Source organism: Vicugna pacos, chromosome 7 (assembly GCF_048564905.1).
Source record: "Vicugna pacos chromosome 7, VicPac4, whole genome shotgun sequence".
Lineage (NCBI taxonomy): Eukaryota > Metazoa > Chordata > Mammalia > Artiodactyla > Camelidae > Vicugna > Vicugna pacos.
The window spans coordinates 64149092-64170094 of NC_132993.1; the positions used below are offsets into that span (position 1 = coordinate 64149092).

The window sequence follows — 21003 nt, forward strand, 5'->3', positions numbered from 1 at the left end:
TCTACTTTAACTCCATGGTCATAAAAGCTTTAAAAAAGTTTTTCCCACACATTCCTTACACATGCATATAAGTTTTAATATAATGGGATTTAGAGTAGCTATTTAAAAGACTTACCCCATAAAACTATTAATATCATTATTTAAAAATTAAGCACTGTTAAGACACAGTAGTAAAGAGTACTGTCATATTTTCAGATCATAAAAAATATTTTTTAAGATAATCCCCAGGCTCATGTGCTGAAAAGAAAGAAAAAGAAAATCTAAAAACTAAATAAAAATTTGAAAGAATCATCAGAACCAACTCTACATACTGAAAATAAAACAGATTGAGAAGGAAAAAGTGAGTATTTCTTCGATCTTTACTGTGTCTTTACACAGTGAAATAACTCCTTCCAAAAACCTGGCATTGATGCATTCTGGAGAAATAAAGCTTGCAAAATTGAGAGCATTTGCTGGGTCCCATTTTTCATAACTGTGCCTTTTGTAAATTTTATGACACACAAAATAAGAAGAGGCAAGCACGGACCATAAAAAATATTTAATAACTGTGTCCCTCAAAGAAGGACCATTTAGAAGGTCAACACAGTCCAGATCAAGTGTAGACCATGATTCCAGTCCGCAGAGAATCCTCACCCCCTGGCTTAGCTGATCTCAATTATCTCTATGGCTCCCCGGATAAAAGGCCATCTCAAACACAACCAAGCAATTTAAGAATCTGAGGATTGTAACTCAGCGGCTCTAATTTCAGTCAGAAGGAAAATGGGTATAATGTACTTCCTATAACTGGATCCATTTTCTTGGAGAGACTCATAAGTACTTAGGCTATAGAGAGAGACTTCCTAAGCTGCAGGTCAGCTTTCTGCAAATGAATTCAAACGTGCAAATCAAAGCAGTACCTGGAAGAAACACCAACCACCCCTACAGGAGAGACTTTCTAGTCTGATGGGCCTGCTGTCAGGTTGCGCGGTGCCCACAAAGAGAAATAGGACACTCCTCAATGCTTTCAACTTCCGTAACATTCTGTCTTCAGGGAATTAAGAATATGAAAGTGACTAATTTTCCCAGATGTCATACATTTTGCATTTTGTGACATGCACCTCCTTCTCTGAATCTCTACAGCATTACCCAGACATTCTAGCCACTGTCTGGGACTAGATATAATTATGGTAATTATGTCTACCATAATTTGGGAGAGGGTAAATGCGATCAAACATTTACAGAAAGGAAAACTGAAGCATAGAAAGTTTTAAAAGTCAGAATATTTCAACTAAATTTCCAAAGAGAGAATCAAGGAGAAAATGAAGTTCTTTCTCAGCCAACCAAAATGTCGAATTTGAAGTATAATGACTTACCGGGTTACTGGTATAATCAGAGAGCAGTCTGTTAATTTCTAGACTTCTTGCATGGGATAGGTTCACATCATCCAAGGCTGGCAGACAGGACCATGGTGATATAAAGGTAATGTAAAATTTTACTATAAAGAGAGAGTGAGACTGAATCTGTGCCCAGGCTCAACACTGCAAGATGACAGAAGCTGGTCAACCCATGAATGCCAATGGGATTAAATCTTGCGAGACTGACTAGATTGAAAGTCAGGTTCTGAGCATATCCAGAGCCTGACATACAACAGACATCAACACAGCTATCCCTCAGTATCAGTGTGGATGTTCAAGTGTCTTATATAAAATGGCGCTATATTTGCATACAACTTACACAATTTTCCCACATCCTTTAAATCATCTCTGAATTACTTATAATACTTAATACAATGTAAATGATATGCAAACAGTTGTAAATACAAAGCAAGTACTACATAAATAGTTGTAAAAACAATGTAAATAGTTGCCAGCATGCAGCAAATTCAAGTTTTCTTTTTGGAACTTTCTGACATTTTTGTTCCAAGTATTTTCAATGCGAGACGGGCAGAATAAATGAATGAAAAGCCATGGACAGGGAGGGTTGACTGCAAACACTTCATGCACAAATCTTTCACCAGGGAAGTATTGTGACAAGAAAGACATTTGGGGAAGGCTGAGGTGAAGGAGTGAGATGGAACAGTAAGACCGATTAGAAAGTTTTTGGAGTCAAATAGCTGAAAGTGATAAAGTCCTGAACTGAAGTGGTGGCAGCTGAAATGACAACAAAGGCATTAAAATAAGAGATAGCTCCAAGATAGAAACAACCTAAATGTCCTTTGACAGATGACCAGATAAAGAAATTGTGGTATATTAATACAATGCAGTATTACTCACCCATAAAAAACAATAAAATAATGCCATTTGCAGCAACATGGATGGACTTGGAGATTGTCATTCTAAGTGAATTAAGTCAGAAAGAGAAAGAAAAATACCATACGATATCACTTATATGTGGAATCTAAAAAAAAAAGACAAAAGAACTTATTTACAAAACAGAAACAGACTCACAGACATAGAAATCAAACTTCTGGTTACCAGAGGGGGAAGGGAGTGGGAACAGATAAATTGGGAGTTTGAGATTTGCAGATACTAAATAATATATATAAAATAGATAAACAACACATTCATACTATATATTGCACAGGGAACTATATACAATATCCTGTAGTAACTTACGGTGAAAAAGAATATGAAAACAAATATATGGTATGTTTATGTATGACTGAAGCATTATGCTGTACACCAGAAACTGACACAACATGTTGTAAACTGACTATAATTCAATTAAAAAATAATTTTTTAAAAAAGAGGTGATTGCTTGATAAGGGTGGAAAGGTAGGCGAGAGACAGATGATGAAAGGCTTTGAAAGCCAAGTTGGGAGTTTGGGCTTGAACCTGCAACTGACAGGGAGCTTTTAAAGTATTAAGCAGGAGAATAGCATGATTGTATTTCATATCCATCATTCTGTTGGAACAGGAGGCAAGATGTAGGCAGAGACGCCAATTAGAAGACTACCGCAATACAGGCAAGAGAGGCTGAGGCTGAATGCGCACCTCAGCAGTGGGAATGGACATGACGAGAGGGAAGAAGAACCAAGACAAAGCTTGAATGTGAGACTTGGAAGGAAGTTTAGGATGATGTCAGGTTTTTGTCTTGGAAAATCACGTGGCTATGAAAGCCAATCACTAAGACACGGTAGAGAAATGTACACGTTTAGACAATACAGGAGTTAGGAATTCAGTTGACACTTGAACAACTCAGGGGTTAGGGGTGCCTTCATATCCACTGTTCTGCATCCACAGATTCAAGCAACTGCTGCTGGCATAGCACTGTATTATGTATTTATTGGGGGAAAAAAATCCACATATAAGCAGACTCACACGGTTCAAACCATTGTTGAAGGGTCAACTGCATTTTGCATGCACTGAGACTGGGGAGACTATGAAATACAGAGGCAGAAACATCTAATGGGCAGCTGGATATCTGGGTGTGGTGTTCAAAAAAGAAAGCTGCACCAGCCAGTGATGTGAGTATAGTAACAAAGTAACCAAATCAATGCTGGAGAGGGTATAGGGAAAGAGAACCCTCCTACACTGTTGGTGGGAATGTAAATTGGTGCAGCCACTATGGAGAAAAGTATGGAGGGTCCTTAAAAAACTAAAAACAGAGTTAGTTACCTTAAGATACAGAAATCCCACTCCTCGTTATTTGTCTGGAAAAGACGAAAACTCTTAACTTGAAAAGATATATGCACCCCAGTGTTCATAGCAGTATTATTTACAATAGCCAAGACCTGGAAGCAACTTAAATGTCCATCAACAGATCACTGGATAGAGAAGATGTAGTATGTGTATACATATATAAAATAGTGGAAAACTACTCAGCCATAAAAAAGAATGAAATAATGTCACTGCAGTAACAGGGATGGACCCACAGATTATCATACTAAGTGAAGTAAGCCACACAGAGAAACACAAAAATCATATGATATCATGTGGAATCTAAAATAAATGATACAAATGAAGTTATTTACAAAACAGAAATAAACTCACAGACATAGAAAACAAGCTTATGGTTACCAAAGGGGAAAGGGGTGGGGAGAGATAAATTTGGAATTTGGGATTAACAGATAAACATTACTATACATGAAATGGATGAACAAGGACCTACTGTATAGCACAGGGAACTATATTGAATATATAATAACTTATAGTGGAAAAGAATCTGAAAAGGTATATACATATAAAAGGTATATAATATATATTATATATGTTAAAAAAATCATTTTGCTGAAAACTTGAAACATTGTTAATCAACCATACTTCAAAAACATACAAATGATCAAAAAGCACATGAAAAAAATGCTCAATATCACTAATTATCAGAGAAATGCAAATCAAAACTACAATGAGGTATCACCTCACACCAGTCAGAATGGCCGTCATTCAAAAATCCAAAAATGACAAATGCTGGAGAGGCTGTGGAGAAAGGGGAACCCTCCTACACTGCTGGTGGGAATGCAGTTTGGTGCAGCCACTATGGAAAACAGTGTGGAGATTCCGCAAAAGACTAGGAATAGACTTACCATATGACCCAGGAATCCCACTCCTGGGCTTGTATCCAGAAGGAAATCTACTTCAGGATGACACCTGCACTCCAATGTTCATAGCAGCACTATTTACAATAGCCAAAACATGGAAACAGCCTAAATGTCCATCAACAGGTGACTGGATAAAGAAGATGTGGTATATTTATACAATGGAATACTACTCAGCCATAAAAACCGACAACATAATGCCATTTGCAGCAACATGGATGCTCCTAGAGAATGTCATTCTAAGTGAAGTAAGCCAGAAAGAGAAACAAAAATACCATATGAGATCGCTCATATGTGGAATCTAAAGACTCATGGACAGAGAATACAGACTTGTGGTTACCAGGGGGGTAGAGGGTGGGAAGGGATAGACTGGGATTTCAAAATTGTAGAACAGATAAACAAGATTACACTGTATAGCACAGGGAAATATACACAAAATGTTATGATAAATCACAGAGAAAAAAATGTGACAATGAGTGTGTATATGTCCATGAATGACTGAAAAATTGTGCTGAACACTGGAATTTGACACAACATTGTAAAATGATTATAAATCAATAAAAAATGTTTAAAAAAATTTTTAATGCAAACAAAAAACCAAACAAATAAACCAAAAATAATGGAGTGGCCAAAAGCAAGGGATAGACAAACTACTAGAGGAGAGCATGAAAAAATGATCCCAGAGCACGGGGTTTCCATTATGACGGAAGAGCTGGGGAAGAGTTAACCATACTTAGAGCCTCTGGTGAAATACCTATAAAAAGGAAGAGATGGGAAGTATATTTAAGAAAGGAAAGAATCAATAACTCAAGTTTCTGAAGTGGAAAGGAGGGAAAAGAATCAAGAAGACAGGAGGAGGAACTAGCCTAGAACAATAACAAAAAAAGGACACATTCTCCTCTCAGATGGGGAAAAAGAGGAAGTAAGATTGGATTAACTGAAGGTACATGTGGACAAGGGGCTGATGTCTAATATTTTTAATTGTTCTAAGAAGATGGAGGGTGTTTCCAGCTGAACTGCATCAATTGAAAATTCCCATGTTTAAGTCTTAAGTTACCCCTGTACCTCTGAATGTGATCTTATTTGGAAACAAGGTCGTTGCAGATGTAATTAGTTAAACTGAGATGAGGTCATAGCGGAGTAGGGTGAACTCTTAATTCAATATGACTGATGTCCTTTGAAAAGGGGGAAATTTGGATGCACAGATACTCACTGAGGGAAGATGATGTGAAGACACACAGGAGGAAGATGGCCATCTACAAGCTAAGGAAAGAGGCCTGGAATAGATCCTTCCCTCATCGCCCTCAGAAAGAACCAAACCTGCCAACATTCTGATTTCAGATTTCTGGTCTCCAGAATTGTGAGACAAATGTCTGCTGTTTAAGTCACCTAGTTTATGATATTTTTCTATGGCAACTCTAGTAAATTAATAAGAGAAGGAAAGTCATCTAGTAAAAGAAGGAGGGGTGAAGGAGGGTGGCTAGAAGGTCCAAGGGGACTGGAAACATTTCAGCAGGAAATGGGCCAGCCACACAGTGCAACACTGTGCACAGTTACCTCAGGTTCCAGTTAAGGCTGGAGACAATAAATTTATTTACGGAGTGATTTCCTCAAGCAGCTCTTGGCAGCCACTGGGTAAAAGAGGAAAAGATGCCAGGCCAAAATCTAAAGCTGGCAGAGCAGATTACAAGCAAAGTACAAAGGGGTAAGGCCACTGAAGATACTATCAAGGGAGTGATATATCACAAGGGAACAGAAAAGGAAACAAAGGAAGGGGGATGGGTTGTGGGCTAGAAGAATGTGACAGGGAAGGCAGAGAAGGGGTTATCTGGAAACTGAAGGCCAGCGAAGAAGAATTAGAAAGGGCAGAACAGGGGCAAGAGAGCTAAGGAAAGACTGTTACTGAGATTTAATATATAAGATGAGGAAGTCAAGGAAATCTGAAGCTGGAACATTGTATACAATAAATACATCATTCACAAGACACTGAGGCCTCTGGTGATGAAGATAGGGTGAGAAAAGACTGCAACAGCTTCCACTACCCTCAGTAGATGGAAAAGAATGACCAAGAATATCTACAAATCATATTTGCACCTAACCCCTAGACTCTGGTTCCCATAAAAATCACTGCCGTATTTATCATCTTGGTAATGTATTAGAGTTACCTTCAGACAAAATAAGAGGGACACAGATTAGAAGCTGAGATCAATGTACACTGCCATCATCTATATTTCAAAGTCAATATATGAAGCAGATACTAAGCAGGTTAACCTACAAGACTGTCCCTTAAGCAATTACAGATCAAATGTAAAAATGTTAAGATATTTTATATGCTGTGTATACATTTTCCTAGGATATAAAAAATAAAATAGTCGGAAAATGCCAAAGCAAGTGTTGCCAGCCCCCTCTACTTCTCAAATATAAAATAACTGACCAGAGCAGAGAATAATCAGAAAACTAATAATCACCTTTTTTTCAAACAAATAAGTGCTTAATTATCTGAATTACAGACCATAAACAAATGAAACTCTTTCCATTTCAAAGGTTTATTTCAATCACTAAAGTTTCTGTATTTCTCCCTCAAAGAGCCAAACATAGTCAACACTCTGGCAACTCATCTGAGCTAAAATAACAGAATTATGAAGTAGAACTAAAACCACACATTTAACCTCTTAATTTATGCACAAGAATAATCCATGAATTGTTGTGGCTTCAGGCATTTCCAGCTCTTTCCATACACACAAATTTAAACTTAATTGAAGCTTTTTGTTTCTGAAGTTCAAAAGGTTTTATGTGTGGTAATTTTACAGTGGAAGAGATTAACTGAATTTTCTGATCTTCTATATTTTAGGTATCATTACTATTTTATAGAAAATCATTAAATCAAAAACAAGATTCAAAAATTCACCTTAAGTCATAGTGTAGCTACTGTTCATAGCCCCAGGAAGAATGGGATCACTCAGGGGACATGGTCTGGGCACTTATTAGTAACAAAAAGGTAAGAAAGAAATTTGCAAAGTTCTGCAATAGTATCATATCATAAAAAGACAACAGAAGAGATCAGTGAAAACAAGAGCTGGTTCTTTGAAAAGATAAACAAAAATGACAAACTTTTAGCTAGACTTACCAAGAAAAAAAAAGAAAGTGGGCTGTAACAAATAAAATCAGAAATGAAAGAGGAGAAATTACAACTGATCCACAGAAATGTAAAGGATAAGAGACTACTATGAAAAAGTATGCCAACAAATTAAACAAAATAGAAGACATGGATAAAGTCCTAGAAACATATAACCATACAAGACTAAATCATGAAGAAGTAGAAAATCTGAACAGACTGATTACTAGGAAGGAGACTGAACGTGTAATTTTAAAACTTCCTACAAACAAAAGTCCAGGACCAGATGGCTTCACCAGTGAATTCTATCAAGCAATCAAAGAATAATTAATACCAAGTCTTCTCAAACTCTTCCAAAAAATAAAAGAGGAGGGAACACTTCCAAACTCATTTTATGAGGCCAGCATTTCCCTGATAACAAAACCAGACAGAGATAACACAGGGAAAGAAAATTACAGGCCAATATCCCTGATGCACATAAACACAAAAATCCTCAACAAAATACTAGCAAATTGAATTCAACAACACAATTAAAGGATCGTAAACCATGATCAATTGGGATTTATTCCAGGGATGCAAGGATGGTTCAACATCCACAAATCTATCACTGTGATATACCACATTAATAAAATAAGGGATAAAAGTGATAAGATCATTTCAATAGATGCAGAGAAAGCATGTGACAAAATCCAACATCTACTTATAATAAAAACTCTCAACAAAGAGGATATAGAGTGAATAAGCTCTTTGATATCAGTCCTGACAATATTTTTTTTTAGATTTGATACCAAAAGCAAAAGGAACAAAAGCAAAAATAAACAAATGGGATTACATCAAACTAAAAAGTTTCTGTGTATCAAAGGAAACCATCAGCAAAATGAAAAAGCAATCCACTGAATGGGAGAAAACATTTGCAAAGTGTATATCAAATAAGGGATTAATATCCAAAATATATAAAGACCTCATACAACTTAATAGCAAAAAAACAATTCTATTAAATAATGGGTCAAGGATCTGATCAAGTATTTTTCTAAAGAAGACATACAGATGACCAACAGATACATTATAAGATGCTCAATATCACTAATTCTCAGGGACACACAAATTAAAATCACAGTATCACCTCACATCTGCTAGAACAGTTATTATTTTTTAAAAAAAGAAGTAAGAAATGTTGGTGAGGATGTGTAGAAAAAGGGATCTCTTGTGCACTGCTGATCAGAATGTAAAGTGGTACAGTGACTACAGAAAACAGTATCGAAGGTCCTCAAAAAATTAAAAGTAGAACAGCCATATGATCTGGCAATTCCACTTCTGGGTATTTATCCAAAGAAAATGAAAACATGAACTCAAAATGATATATGCACCCTCATCTTTACTGCAGCATTATTTACAACAGTCAAGTTATGAATATAACCTAAATGTCCATCAATGGATGCATGGATAAAGAAAAGATGGTATATATACAATGGAATATTATTTAGCCATAAAAAAGAATGAATGTAAGTTGGTACAGTCACTATGGAAAGCAATATGCAGGTTCCATGAAAAACTAAAAGTAGAACTATCATATGATCCAGCAATTCCATTCCTGTGTATATATTCAGAAAAAATGAAAACACTATTACAAAAATGTTCATAACAGCATGCAGTAGCCAAGACATGGAAGCAACCTAAGTGTCAATCAACAGATGAATGGATAAAGAAGATGTGGCATGCGTATGTATACACACACACACACTGGAAAATTAGTCAGCCATAAAAAAGAATTAAATTCTGCCATGCTTAGTGAAACAAATCATAGACAAACTATATAACATCACTTACATATAGAATCTGAAAAATAATACAAACTAATGTGTATAGCAAAACAGAAACAGATTCACAGATACAGAAAACAAACTACTGGTTACCAGTAGGAAGAGGGAAGAGGGGAGGGACACGTTAGGGGTATGGAGTTAAGAGATACAAACTATGATATGTAAAATAGATAAGCAACAAGGATGTAATGTATAGTACAGGGAATTATAGACATTGTAATAAATTTGAATGGAATATAATTGGTAAAAATACTGAATCACTATGCTGTACAGCTGAAACTGATATAATATTATAAATCAACTATACTTCAATAAAAAAATTTAATATATACAATGGAATATCATTCAGCCATGAAAAAGAATGAAATCTTGCCATTTGCAACAACATGTAAGGACACTGAGGGCATTACACTAAGTGAAACAAGTCAGGCAGAGAAAGACTAATACTATATAATTTCACTTATATGTGGAATCTAAAAAAAAAAATAGATTGGTGGTTGCCAGAGGCAGAGGATACAGAGTGAGCAGAACAGGTAAAGGGACTCAAAAGGTACAGACTTCCAACTATAAAATAAATGCTACAGGCATGTAATGTAGAACATTGTGACTGCAGTTAATAATACTGTACTGCATATTTGAAAGTTGGTAGAAGAGTAAGTTTTGAAGGTTCTCATCGCAAGAAAAAAAATTCTGTAACTATTTATGATGACAGATGTTTATTATGGTGATCATTTTGAAATATATACAAATACTGTATCATTACATACTATACCTGAAACTAATATAATATTTTATTGTATCTTAAAAAAAGAAAGAAGGGAGGGAGGAGAAGGGAAAAATAAATAATTCTTTCAAATAGGTTCATATTTCTTTTTCTCCTCTGTTCAAGGTCAAACATTTACACACACCTTAAAGAAATCCTCTACAGGAGTCAGGGAACGCCCCCTGACTAAACCCCCCCTCCAGGCACTCTGGAGAAGGCCACTCCTTGAGATAAGGAGCCCTGCAGCTCATCAATACTGAGTAAGGAGTTGCCATATCTCGATGCATATCTAAGAAACTGACCCAGGCCCCAGATTCCAAGACTCAAATATTTATTGAATTCCAATGAACTGCAGAGACCCCCAACTCCCACAGGAAAAGTGGAAGACCATGAAAGGAATTCAAGAAAGTTTGTAACATTAAAATCTGAACGTAATCATTGAAGACCTCAGCGACTTCCTAATCATAAAATCACAGATCCATTGCTCTTTTCTGATCCTGGTAAAATTGTAATCTTATGTTAATTGTTATATAGGATTCTATCCTGCACTTAAAGACAGAAAGAAAGAAACTTGGCAATCACAGTCTCACCGATTGGTTTTACAAATCGGAAAACTGAACCCCAAGCAAATTAAACGACCTGCTCAAATAGCTAGGAAGTGGCAAAGAGGATCCCCACCGGCTGACCCTGGGATCCACACTCTTCTCTTTCTCTGCAACAGATATTTACTCTTATCAATAGATATTGAATGTTAACCATGTGTAAGACACCTGAGGGAGCTATACACAGTCATTTCCTCAAGAAAACTAAAAAAAAGTTGGGTTTTAGACAGTATTTTTACAGTTTTAATATGCAAATCATCACATGAAGACTCACATAGCAATTTAGAGGAATATCTGGAAGCAACTCTCCTGACAGGCCTGACACTTAATCTCAAACTGAATCTTCCCATCTTCCTTGCAGCCCGTAACTACAGAAGGTGCATGTCATGGTGAGAGCATCACTGATGATGGCGCTGATGACGACAAGGACAATGATAATATCAAATATAAGGCATTTACTACATGCCAGTGACTATTCTGGAAACTTTATATACTGAGCTTATTTAATTCTGGCAATAACCTTAAGAGGAAGATACTATTATATCTCCATCTTATAAAAGGTCTGAGAAAGGAAGTCAGTTGCCCTTGAGAGGGTGGCTGAGCTCGGGTTTATGCTAGAACATGTCTTCACTAATACTGTCTCCCAGGCTCCTGGCCCATGATTAACTGAAAATTACCCACCACCCCCACCAGACCTCAGTTTCTTCTCCTGTGAAATGATGAATTGGGGCACAGTTTCTAATGTCTCTTTCAAATGGAGCATTTTGTGATTTACTGATTTAAGTATCTAATCAATCTCTTTCCTTTAACCGAGGAAGGAAAACACTTGTAAAAGCTGAGGATAATCTTGCCCCCAGCTACAAAGTCCAGACCTTTAGCTGCACAGAGGTTTCAGGGTGAGGGAGGGCAGGTAGTTGTGGATTTGACTCACATATCTTTAAGTTTCATCTGGGCTCCAGCCTCAGAATTTTTTGAAAGCTAATGTCACAGCCATGTGACAGAATAACACACAATCATTAATAGTTGTGTTTTGACAAAAGTTCTTTTTTTAATTCCTAATAATGATTAGGAATCATCTGTAAAAATATGGGAAAATATAATATTACAGGTTGAAAGACAAAAAACAAGATATAGTACATTAGCTATGGTTGGGGGGGTTGTTTGTTTTTGTTTTACACAAGGAAAGAGGCAAGAAGAATATTCAACAGTGGCTGTAACTAGATATTAGGATTTGGGAGATTTTTCTTCTCCTTTTCCTTATTTTTCTTTTTTATGTAAGCTTAAATTATCTCTATAATTAGAGGGGAGACTTTTCTTTATGAAGAGAGAAAAGGTGCCCAATATGCTCACATTGAATTCTTCTGAGAAGAAAGAAAATTCTATTCTAGAAACATCTCAGTAACACTGCAGAAATTCCAGAAATACAGGTTTACAGAAGAACATTATCATTACCCACTACAGCTGGGGAAGAAAAGAATCTACTGCTTGAGGTCTAGAATAATTGAGTTTCACAGGATGTTTCAGGAATGCCGGCAGGGGAAGTTGCTTTGGAGTCCATGGACACACGGTGTTGTAGAGCTGGACCCAGAGTGAAAAACAGCAGGTGCAGCAGACGAAGCAGCAGACCATGAGAGCCAAAGGTTGCTGGCCCTATCCAGAAATCCCGGTCTGGAGCAGGTTTCCCCAGAGTGCTCCTGCCCAGCCCCACAGCCAGCCACGTGGCCAGGGGGACTTCCTATGAGCACAAATGTCCTCACCTCTCAGAAGCACTACAGTAGAGGGAGGACAGGTAGCATATTTCATGGACTTTGCAAGTGTTAAGACCAATCGAAACACCACAACCAAACTAATCTATACAATCTATGCTCTTGTTAAGCTACAGGATAAGCACGTTGTACAGATACATCTGTGTTCATATAGAAACTCACAATATATACACACACACGTGGCCCAGTTTACAACACAGATCAATAACTGCGGCTTCGGATGGCGACAATGAAACACTTCACTCTATAGCACTCTTGAGAATATTTTGTAAACCCATTATTTCTCTGGTGATTCCCACTGATAGTACTAAAAACTCAGGAAAGAGTACAGTGAAAAAATCACATTCAGAATGTTAATAATTACATATGAACCCTCTGCATTACTTGAATTGGCTTTTTTTTTTTTTTGCCATTTTGTGGCAAGTAGATAAAGACAGATCTGATATACAAAGAATAAGAAAACTAGAACAGGAAAAGTCAGCTCCTCCTCTGGGAGTCTGACAGACAATGTGTGGCGTCAACACGGCATCATGGCCTGATTTAGGGGAGGGCTGCAAGGGAGCCGTGGAGCCCAACTTACCAACAGCTCCAGACTTGACCTAAGCACACACATCACAGTGGGCTTCATCAGCACTACTACCGTCAAGAAAGCAACAATACAAAGGCCTGCTGGTGTCTTTTGTTTATTAATTTCAAAAGATAACATTTCTGTTGATGGATACCAAAATTCAACTCAAACAGTTAAAGTTAGAAAATATTATAATGTAACTAAATAAAGAGATGTCATCACTTGTCGGGGAGGGGCAGTTTAGGCATTTTGTTTGTTTCTAAGTGCAAAGCTGGCACCTACTGACTTTATCTGGCAGAAATTAAATATATCTAACATTAGATAAAGAAATTTAACCTACCTCATCAAAGGTGGTGTCGTCTTTCTTCAAAGCTATAAAATAAAGAGGGAAAGGAAACGGTTATTGTGAAACATCTCAAAGAGATCAAGTATTTAAGTTCTAGATAACAGAAAAAAAAAAGCAGTATGGTGTTTTCATTTCTAAAAGTAAAACTGTACCCCAACCTGAATAACAATGTTATGATACAAATATGAAAACTGCAAATGAGAGAGAATTGCACAGCATGCATCTCTGTGAAACACTTTCATAAATATGTAAATAGAAATATCTTCCCAAGTATGGAAAAGAAGTATGCATATCTTCCCTCTGTCTCCTCTTTAGTAGAAAAATGTTTTACTGTATGAAAGTATGAAAGAATCAAGAAGTAATCTTAAAGAAATTTCCCCTTAAACTTCTGGTGTTTGCTCATCTATCATTATGCATGATGTCTGGACCTCCCATATCAATTGTCGGGAGAACACCCACCCTGCACAGTTTAACTACAGTGATGAAAGACCAGGCATGTAAAATCAGCACTGCAGAAACATAATTCAAACATTTCAACACGGTAACTTTTATAACGAAGTATTACCAAAGGGAACAATACATAGAGTATTTTACAGGAACTAGCAAATTTCTGAATCTCATTTTAAATATTTATGGGTTCAGAATTGGAATTTTACTACTTTAAAGAGAAACAGAAGCACTTCATGCATAGTTGGCAAACACCTAAGTCTTATAGCCTACAATTATTCAGAATGTTTCATATTAAGGACAATGCACAAAGGAGCGAATTTAGCTGAAATCACCAGTTGGAGAAATGTTTCAGATTTACAGAATTGTGCATCGGTGCTTACTGGTCTATACTGGATAGTTCCAATCAGGATAGAAGCACTTGGGTAGCTCTCACTTGAAAACCTATGTTCTGACAAAAGCAATGGAAAGCAAATTATTTTGACAATTAAGCTCTGAGAGATGGGCCTAATCTCATGTGTCTAAAGAGCAGCCATCATATAAAAGCTTATGTAGTCGAGCAATCTTCAAAAGGTTCTTTTCTCTGGTTCATACTATAAATTTGTCTTTTTAAAACATCAAGAAGTCTGTGGCTGTGGTGCTGAGCTAAGGCAGACAACGGTAGGTCAAGGGAGATAAAATGTTGTTCAAAGTTTAATTCTTAGTCTTCCCGTTTTGCCTAAGAAACTAATCTTGTAATAGTTTTCTCTACTTCCTTTACTAGGGAACCATTTCTTCTGAATGGAAAATGAAAAGTTAGATTTTTGTCCCAGTCTCTAATAGCTTATCTTGCATCCAATTACTCACACATATTATACCATGTATTTGACTTACATTAAATCTAAAATAACCTATTTTGATAGAAAGATATAATATCCTAGATGATTCTTAAAGGTGACATTTTAACTCAAACTGTAAAACTTCTAATCTGGAAGGTTTTCTTTAAGTATCAGTCAACAATATTACTAGACTATAGCCGCTACTCTCTCAACTCAAGGAGAGTCATTTAATTAACATACTTGACTAGTGATTCCTTTATAAAATATTAGTGACCTATGTAAATATAGACAAGTTGCTCCATCTTTAAAACAAAACAATTTTTTTGGAATAAGAAATGACTGACTCATTGATTTCAAATACAAAGTCAATCATTGTACAGCCTCATACCTCACTCATTTAACAAAGATTAATAGAAAACACATGTCACTGCCACATAAGCGGCAAGCTACAGCAGCAAGCTTACAATGACAGTATGAACTTTGAAATATATCTTCTTTACTAGAGACATGATACAAGTTCTGGAAATTTAGCCATGGGTTTTCTCAAGCAAAGCATCCAGTTGATACTTTCTCTTCGGGAACTGCAAACATGGAATGAAGATCCTCAAGTTGAGAGATGAAGAGAGTAGAAACTAGAATGCCTTCAATATCCACATTGAATTATTTCCTACTTGCCACCTAAGCCCTGCCAATTCCTCCAACACTCTGGATAAAGGGATGGGGTCTGTAGGTAGAAAGAAAAGGAAGAAATAGAAGGGAGATTGCTGGTGTATTTTCTAAGATATAAGGAGCAGGAAGCCAGATTATTTCCCCTGTACACTAGTCTCAAGCCCAGGACACCAGAGGGGAGAATATTTTAAGGCCAAGAAGTCTATCCCTTCATTGAAACCCTTCATGGCTAGACTGATATCCTGCAGTTTCTTTTAAATATTGAATCCTTGCCCTGAACATCAATTAATGGTAACAACAAAGACCAATTAAAGATGTCTTCACCAAATGTTTATCAGGTCATTGATGAATAAACTCTGACCTAAACAAGCATACAACATATCGTTATTGATTACATTCCCTGACTGTCATTAATCATTCATGTAAATGCAAACCCACAACTGACTTCAAGGATATCATAGAATAACAAGCATATTACATTTTTCTGAGTTAACAGAGGAGCATATATTAAGCCATTTAAGATAATCAGATATATTCAGTCCTCTGCTCAGACATTGCTTCCTCTAGAAAGCTTTCCATGATCTCACCAAGACTAAACTGGTATGCCTCCAATGTTCTCCAATAGCAAATTTTGCTAATCATCATGGTAGAATTTGTCAATGCCCATTCGTTGCCCTGTCTTCTTTTAAAGTCCTAAAGGACAGGGACCATAACAATGTTCACTGAATCTGAATGCCAGCACAGTATCTAGTACATAGGAAGTAGTTGGTAATTAATGAGTTGTTATTTCAAGGGGAAAAGGACAGCATCTCACATTTTGAGACACACTGAAGTTTTGGCACATGAAAACCCTGCACTATTCTCTCTTATGAAAGAATCACAGATATAAATTCCCTTTCACAGTTTTCAAATTAAAATCTTTTGAAATTATATTGGGAGAGGACATGGTACAACAGTTAAATTTTGCATCTGAAGCTTTAGACAGAATGGACTTATCAAGTGACAGCTGGACTCTAAAATTACTCTCTTAGAGCACAAGGTAACAAACCCCAAAATTCAGTGTAACCACAGCCTCTTCCTTTTATTCAGTTCTCTCACAAACTGCATCTTTTAAAGAAACAGTATACATGGGGTTCATCTCAAATATCGCAGAGTACAAACTTCCTTTCTCTAGGAGATAATCCAAGTAACTGTGGAGAAGTGCATTCAAATCAATATTAAGAAATGTCAGTTTGACCTTAATCTTACAGTGGATATTACAGAAAGCCTTTCTCCTTCTAGGCAATCATTCAAAAATAAAAAAGAAACAAGGAAAGAAAGGAGGAAATGGATTTTAATATAAACTTTTTAAACAGTTAAATTTTCATTTGTCAATGTTTATGCTAACTTACATTTAAAAAAAAATGTGAGACAACTATAGTAATTCCCAAACAGGGAACACATTGACACTATTTAGCAGAAAACCATAAATACTCACTACTGAAATCAATGGATGACTTTGAAATTCAATTACAAAATTCTTATAAAAGAACCATAGCTGCATTATAGTAACTCCCTGGCAGATGCTGTAAATTAGAGTGCTATGGCTTGAAAGCCAATGTGTTTTATTAGACCTTTTATAATATAATAATCTCAGGGCAGCTGTATTTGGGGTGGGCCTTGACAAAATTGGCATGATCTTTCATGTGTGAATAAATTAAATATAAACACTGTTGCTTATATATAGTCAGAATTATTATTATTAATATTTTATAACAATGGATTATTAATCCATAATTAATGACTATGACATCCTTTCAAAATTGTCCTCATTTTCTGTAGATGAATGATGACAAATTTCTTATGGTTAAACAATGATACTGTATATTTTACCATATAACAAAGTACACTTTTGAATCATACTTAAAAAGCAAAATAAAGTCAGCGTGTTTATTTCAAAAGCCGTCATAGACTGGTTAAAGGGAATGACTATATTGAGATGTTGGATTATTCAACAAGAATAAACCATTCACTCTTTGAAGTACCAATGAAGAAAGGAAGAAGATAAGAGATAAACGGAGAAATCAGAAGGAATAATAACAGCTTCCAGTATGGCTCTTCATCAGGGGACAGGCACTAGATTTTTTATGTATTTCATCTCATCTAAACAATATTAACAGAATTTACAGATGAGGACTCTGAATCTTACGGAAATTATGCTAGTTGCCCAAAGCACACACAACAAGCAGGGAAAATGGATTCAAGCCCAGAACAGCCTAACTCCAAAACCCATCCTGTTTGCAGGTTAGTTATAGTGTAAAGTCAGTGGCTCCTTCTGTTACTTCTCTTGCTGTCCACCTAGAAGATCCATTATGTGAGCCCGTTGTAATCACTAATAATGACAATAACATATTACAAACATCTATTGAGTCTTTACTCCATACAATAGAGGACATTATAGGCATTATGTCACTAAGTGCCAATAACAAAACTGATTTGAAAAACTAAAGCTCAGAAGGTGAGGGACCTGTCCAAGGTCACTCAGCTACAAGTGGCAAGGATGGAAACCCCAGTACATCCGACACACAGCCCACACCTTTAATCTATGCACTACTTAATCCCATAGTGGAGCCTCAATTCAACAGCCTCCGGCACCTTAAAAACCTTAAACAATCAGATTGATTTCACTGCATTTTCATTTTGCAAATAAAACTTCAAAAAATACATAGAGAACTGTAATGCTACTTCTTATGAATGTCTTGAGCTTGGTATACAATCATTATCACTTAAAACCTCTTTATTTCCTTTTACAGTATTCCAAAATGAGACTTGCTATTCAGAAGCATGACGCTCCATCAATACAAGAAATAATCAGTCATGTTCACCACACTGCACTGTTTCTGAAAGGGAGGAAGTAAAATCTACTAGATCTCAGAAGACATTTTAACAAGAGCTGGAAGCAAAAGGAGTTTCACATCACTAAATCTCGGTAAGCTAGAAAATCCAATTAACTGCCCTTTGGCCAGCAATGCAGTTAATCCAAATTTTACTGATTGTCGATCAAAACCTTCAAATTATTCAAACATAAGGAATTTTTATATTAAAGTTCTTGATTTCTTACTGAGACTCAATTGCAATGAATTATTTAACACAAAACTGGAAGGGTTCCAATAGAGTCATCAGCATTAGTAAATATACAGTTAATGTGTTTTAGAACAGGGTTTAATAGACACCAGAACCAGCCTCTATGATGGTTTGGGCCAGGGGCTGAAACATCCTCCTTAATAATGCACAGCAACTCAACACCTTGCTCTCTCACACTCTCCCTGGCTTTAAACTTCATCTGAATGCAGGGGCTCCTCATAGGCATCCTTAACTTGTAAGACTGAAACTGCAAATATCCAATACATGAAATAAATAAAACTAGGACTAAATACAGATTTCACACCCTAACTTTTCAGTCACTTTGGGAAAGATGATGCATACCAACACAAAACTGTAAGGTAAAAGACAACAAAGAAAACTAGGCTAAATTTTGATCTATGTTTTTCTCTTATTTGAATAAAGTTTGCATATTTCACAATGCACTTATATAATGATTTTTAAATGAATGGATGGAAGGAGGACTACAATACTCATATGCACTCCAGGGTTTTATTTCAAGGAATTAAGCACCTCAGGCTTAATTTCCATTAACATCTTCATTAACATGGATGGCATGTTTAACAAGTGAAACAAAGGTTAGGGGCTTCTTGGAGACTCTAAGGGGTTGTTTTTAGTGCTTGTACCAAGTTCTTGCTGAAAGTAGTTACCTGTATGATGAAAGTTAAATGTTAGAGGAGGTAGCAACCATCTTAACGTTAAAAGGGGTTTTTATGGCCAACCCTAGAAAACTAACCAACCTATCCCACGTGACACAGTTGTCACCCTGTTTTAGTCTGACACAGATTTATTCCTAAACGTCCTAAACATTTCTTAGTCAGTTATTTGTCGGTCAACTGGTTGGCTGATTTAAAGACAATAGCCCTGGAGCTATAGTAAATGGAAGAAGTTTGGGAGACTTACTCCTTTAATGTTCAGGCAAGTTCACAGAGCGCATTTCTCTGCAGCAATGGAAAAATTCAGAGAACTCTAGATTGAATACCCAAATCTCGCTTTTGAGGACCCGAAGTACAGAACAAAAGGTCCCAAGGTATCTGTCCCACTTCTCTTTAGCTTGGATGTGTTAAACAATACCAAGGCACAAATTCTACATTTCACGAATTTCCTAAGCTAAATTATTGATGAAACACCCAATACCAAAGCCTTTGCGCAAAAAAATAAAATAATAAAATAAATAAAAAGTGACCCAGGCAGCCGCGCAGCCGGGTGCGCAGCGGGGGCCGGGGCGTCCCCTCGCCTGTCCCCCGCGGGCGCGAAAGCCCGAGCGCTACTGGCAAGGAGGGGGAATCCAAATTGTAAGCTTAAGATTATGCACAAATGAACCCTCAGATCCTGAGGGAGAGGGGTGTCTCTCTTTTTTGCTGTCGCCCTCCCCCAGGTCCCGGTACAGCTCCCTCCACCCCCCGCGCGCCGCGCACCCCACGCCAGCCCCGGGTGACCCCTGCACCGCTAGTGCCAGAAGCGCGGGGCCGAGGGCGCGGGCGCGGGGGAGCCAGGCCGGACGCCCGGGACAGCACGCCACTCACCAATGCGGCTGAAACTATCCGACAAAGTTCTCCGCAACTTCTTCATCTTGCCGATCTTCTCGGCCGGCTGCGGCTCAATGAGGTCGCACATCTGGGCGACACGGGGCTCCGGCAACTTCCCCAAACTGGTCCAGAGCGGAGCGCAGACAACGGCGAGGGCGCGCGGCGCAGGGAAGGCGGCGCCTCCTCCTCCTCCTCCTCCACCTCCTCCTTCGGCCCGGAGGCGACACGCAGGGCTGGGGAGGCGAGCGGCGAGCGGCAGGCTGGGCTTGGGCCTGGGCCGCGGCAGGGCGGGCGGGGGCGTTCTACGTGGTGCCGGGGGCGGCCGCGATCTCCGCCGCGGTGGTGGCTCCGCGCCGCACCGCCGCCGCCCGGCTCATTTTCTCTCCTTTGTAACCGAGAGCGGCGCGGCCGGCGGCCGGCAGTGGGGGCGGCGCGGGCGGAAGGGGACCGGGGGCGGGCTGGGGGCAAGGTGCGGGAGCCGGGGGTGCTGAGTGCGCCGGGCGCGGGAGGGGAGAAGTTCGCAGCCCCGAGTTTCGGGCGCTGAGGAGAAAGAGCCGCGGCGCCGAGTCGCCAGCCGCCGCGCCCTCGCTGCCCCTCCCGCCACCGCCGCCGCCCCACCACCCCCTCGGGGAAGGCCCCCAGGCGCGGGACCCCGGCACGACCTCAGCCCTCGCTCGGAGCTCGCGTCCGCCGCCACCCTCCTCAGTCCGCCGGCGCCCCCGCGGCGCCCTCGCCCCGCCGCCCCCACGCCCCTCCCCCCGGCCGCCCGCCCGCCCCGCCCGCGCGCTGACGGACCCGGGCCCGCGGAGGGCCGCGAACCCGCAAGGCTGGGAGCGGCCCGCCACTGGGGACCCAGGTCTTGCGCTGTGGAGAGGCCCCGAAAGGAAAGGGACAGAGACTAGG

At 38.6% G+C, this 21003-nt stretch overlaps 1 protein-coding gene across 5 annotated transcripts in view; it reads right to left on the reverse strand.

Annotated features, from left to right (window-relative positions):
• CDK14 (cyclin dependent kinase 14) overlaps positions 1 to 21003 on the reverse strand; it is a 566062-nt gene that overhangs the window by 474086 nt on the left and 70973 nt on the right. For 3 of the 5 annotated variants that reach the window (XM_072965036.1, XM_072965035.1, XM_031679679.2), the window contains one exon: positions 13491 to 13522. Coding sequence is in view for 2 of the 5 variants with exons in the window: in XM_072965033.1 (XP_072821134.1) it covers positions 13491 to 13522; positions 20098 to 20188 (123 nt within the window). In the remaining 3 variants the exon portion in view is untranslated. Of the gene's footprint in view, positions 1 to 2252; positions 2377 to 13490; positions 13523 to 20097; positions 20472 to 21003 lie in introns of those variants that run through there. The other 2 variants (XM_072965033.1, XM_072965034.1) reach the window with 2 other exon arrangements.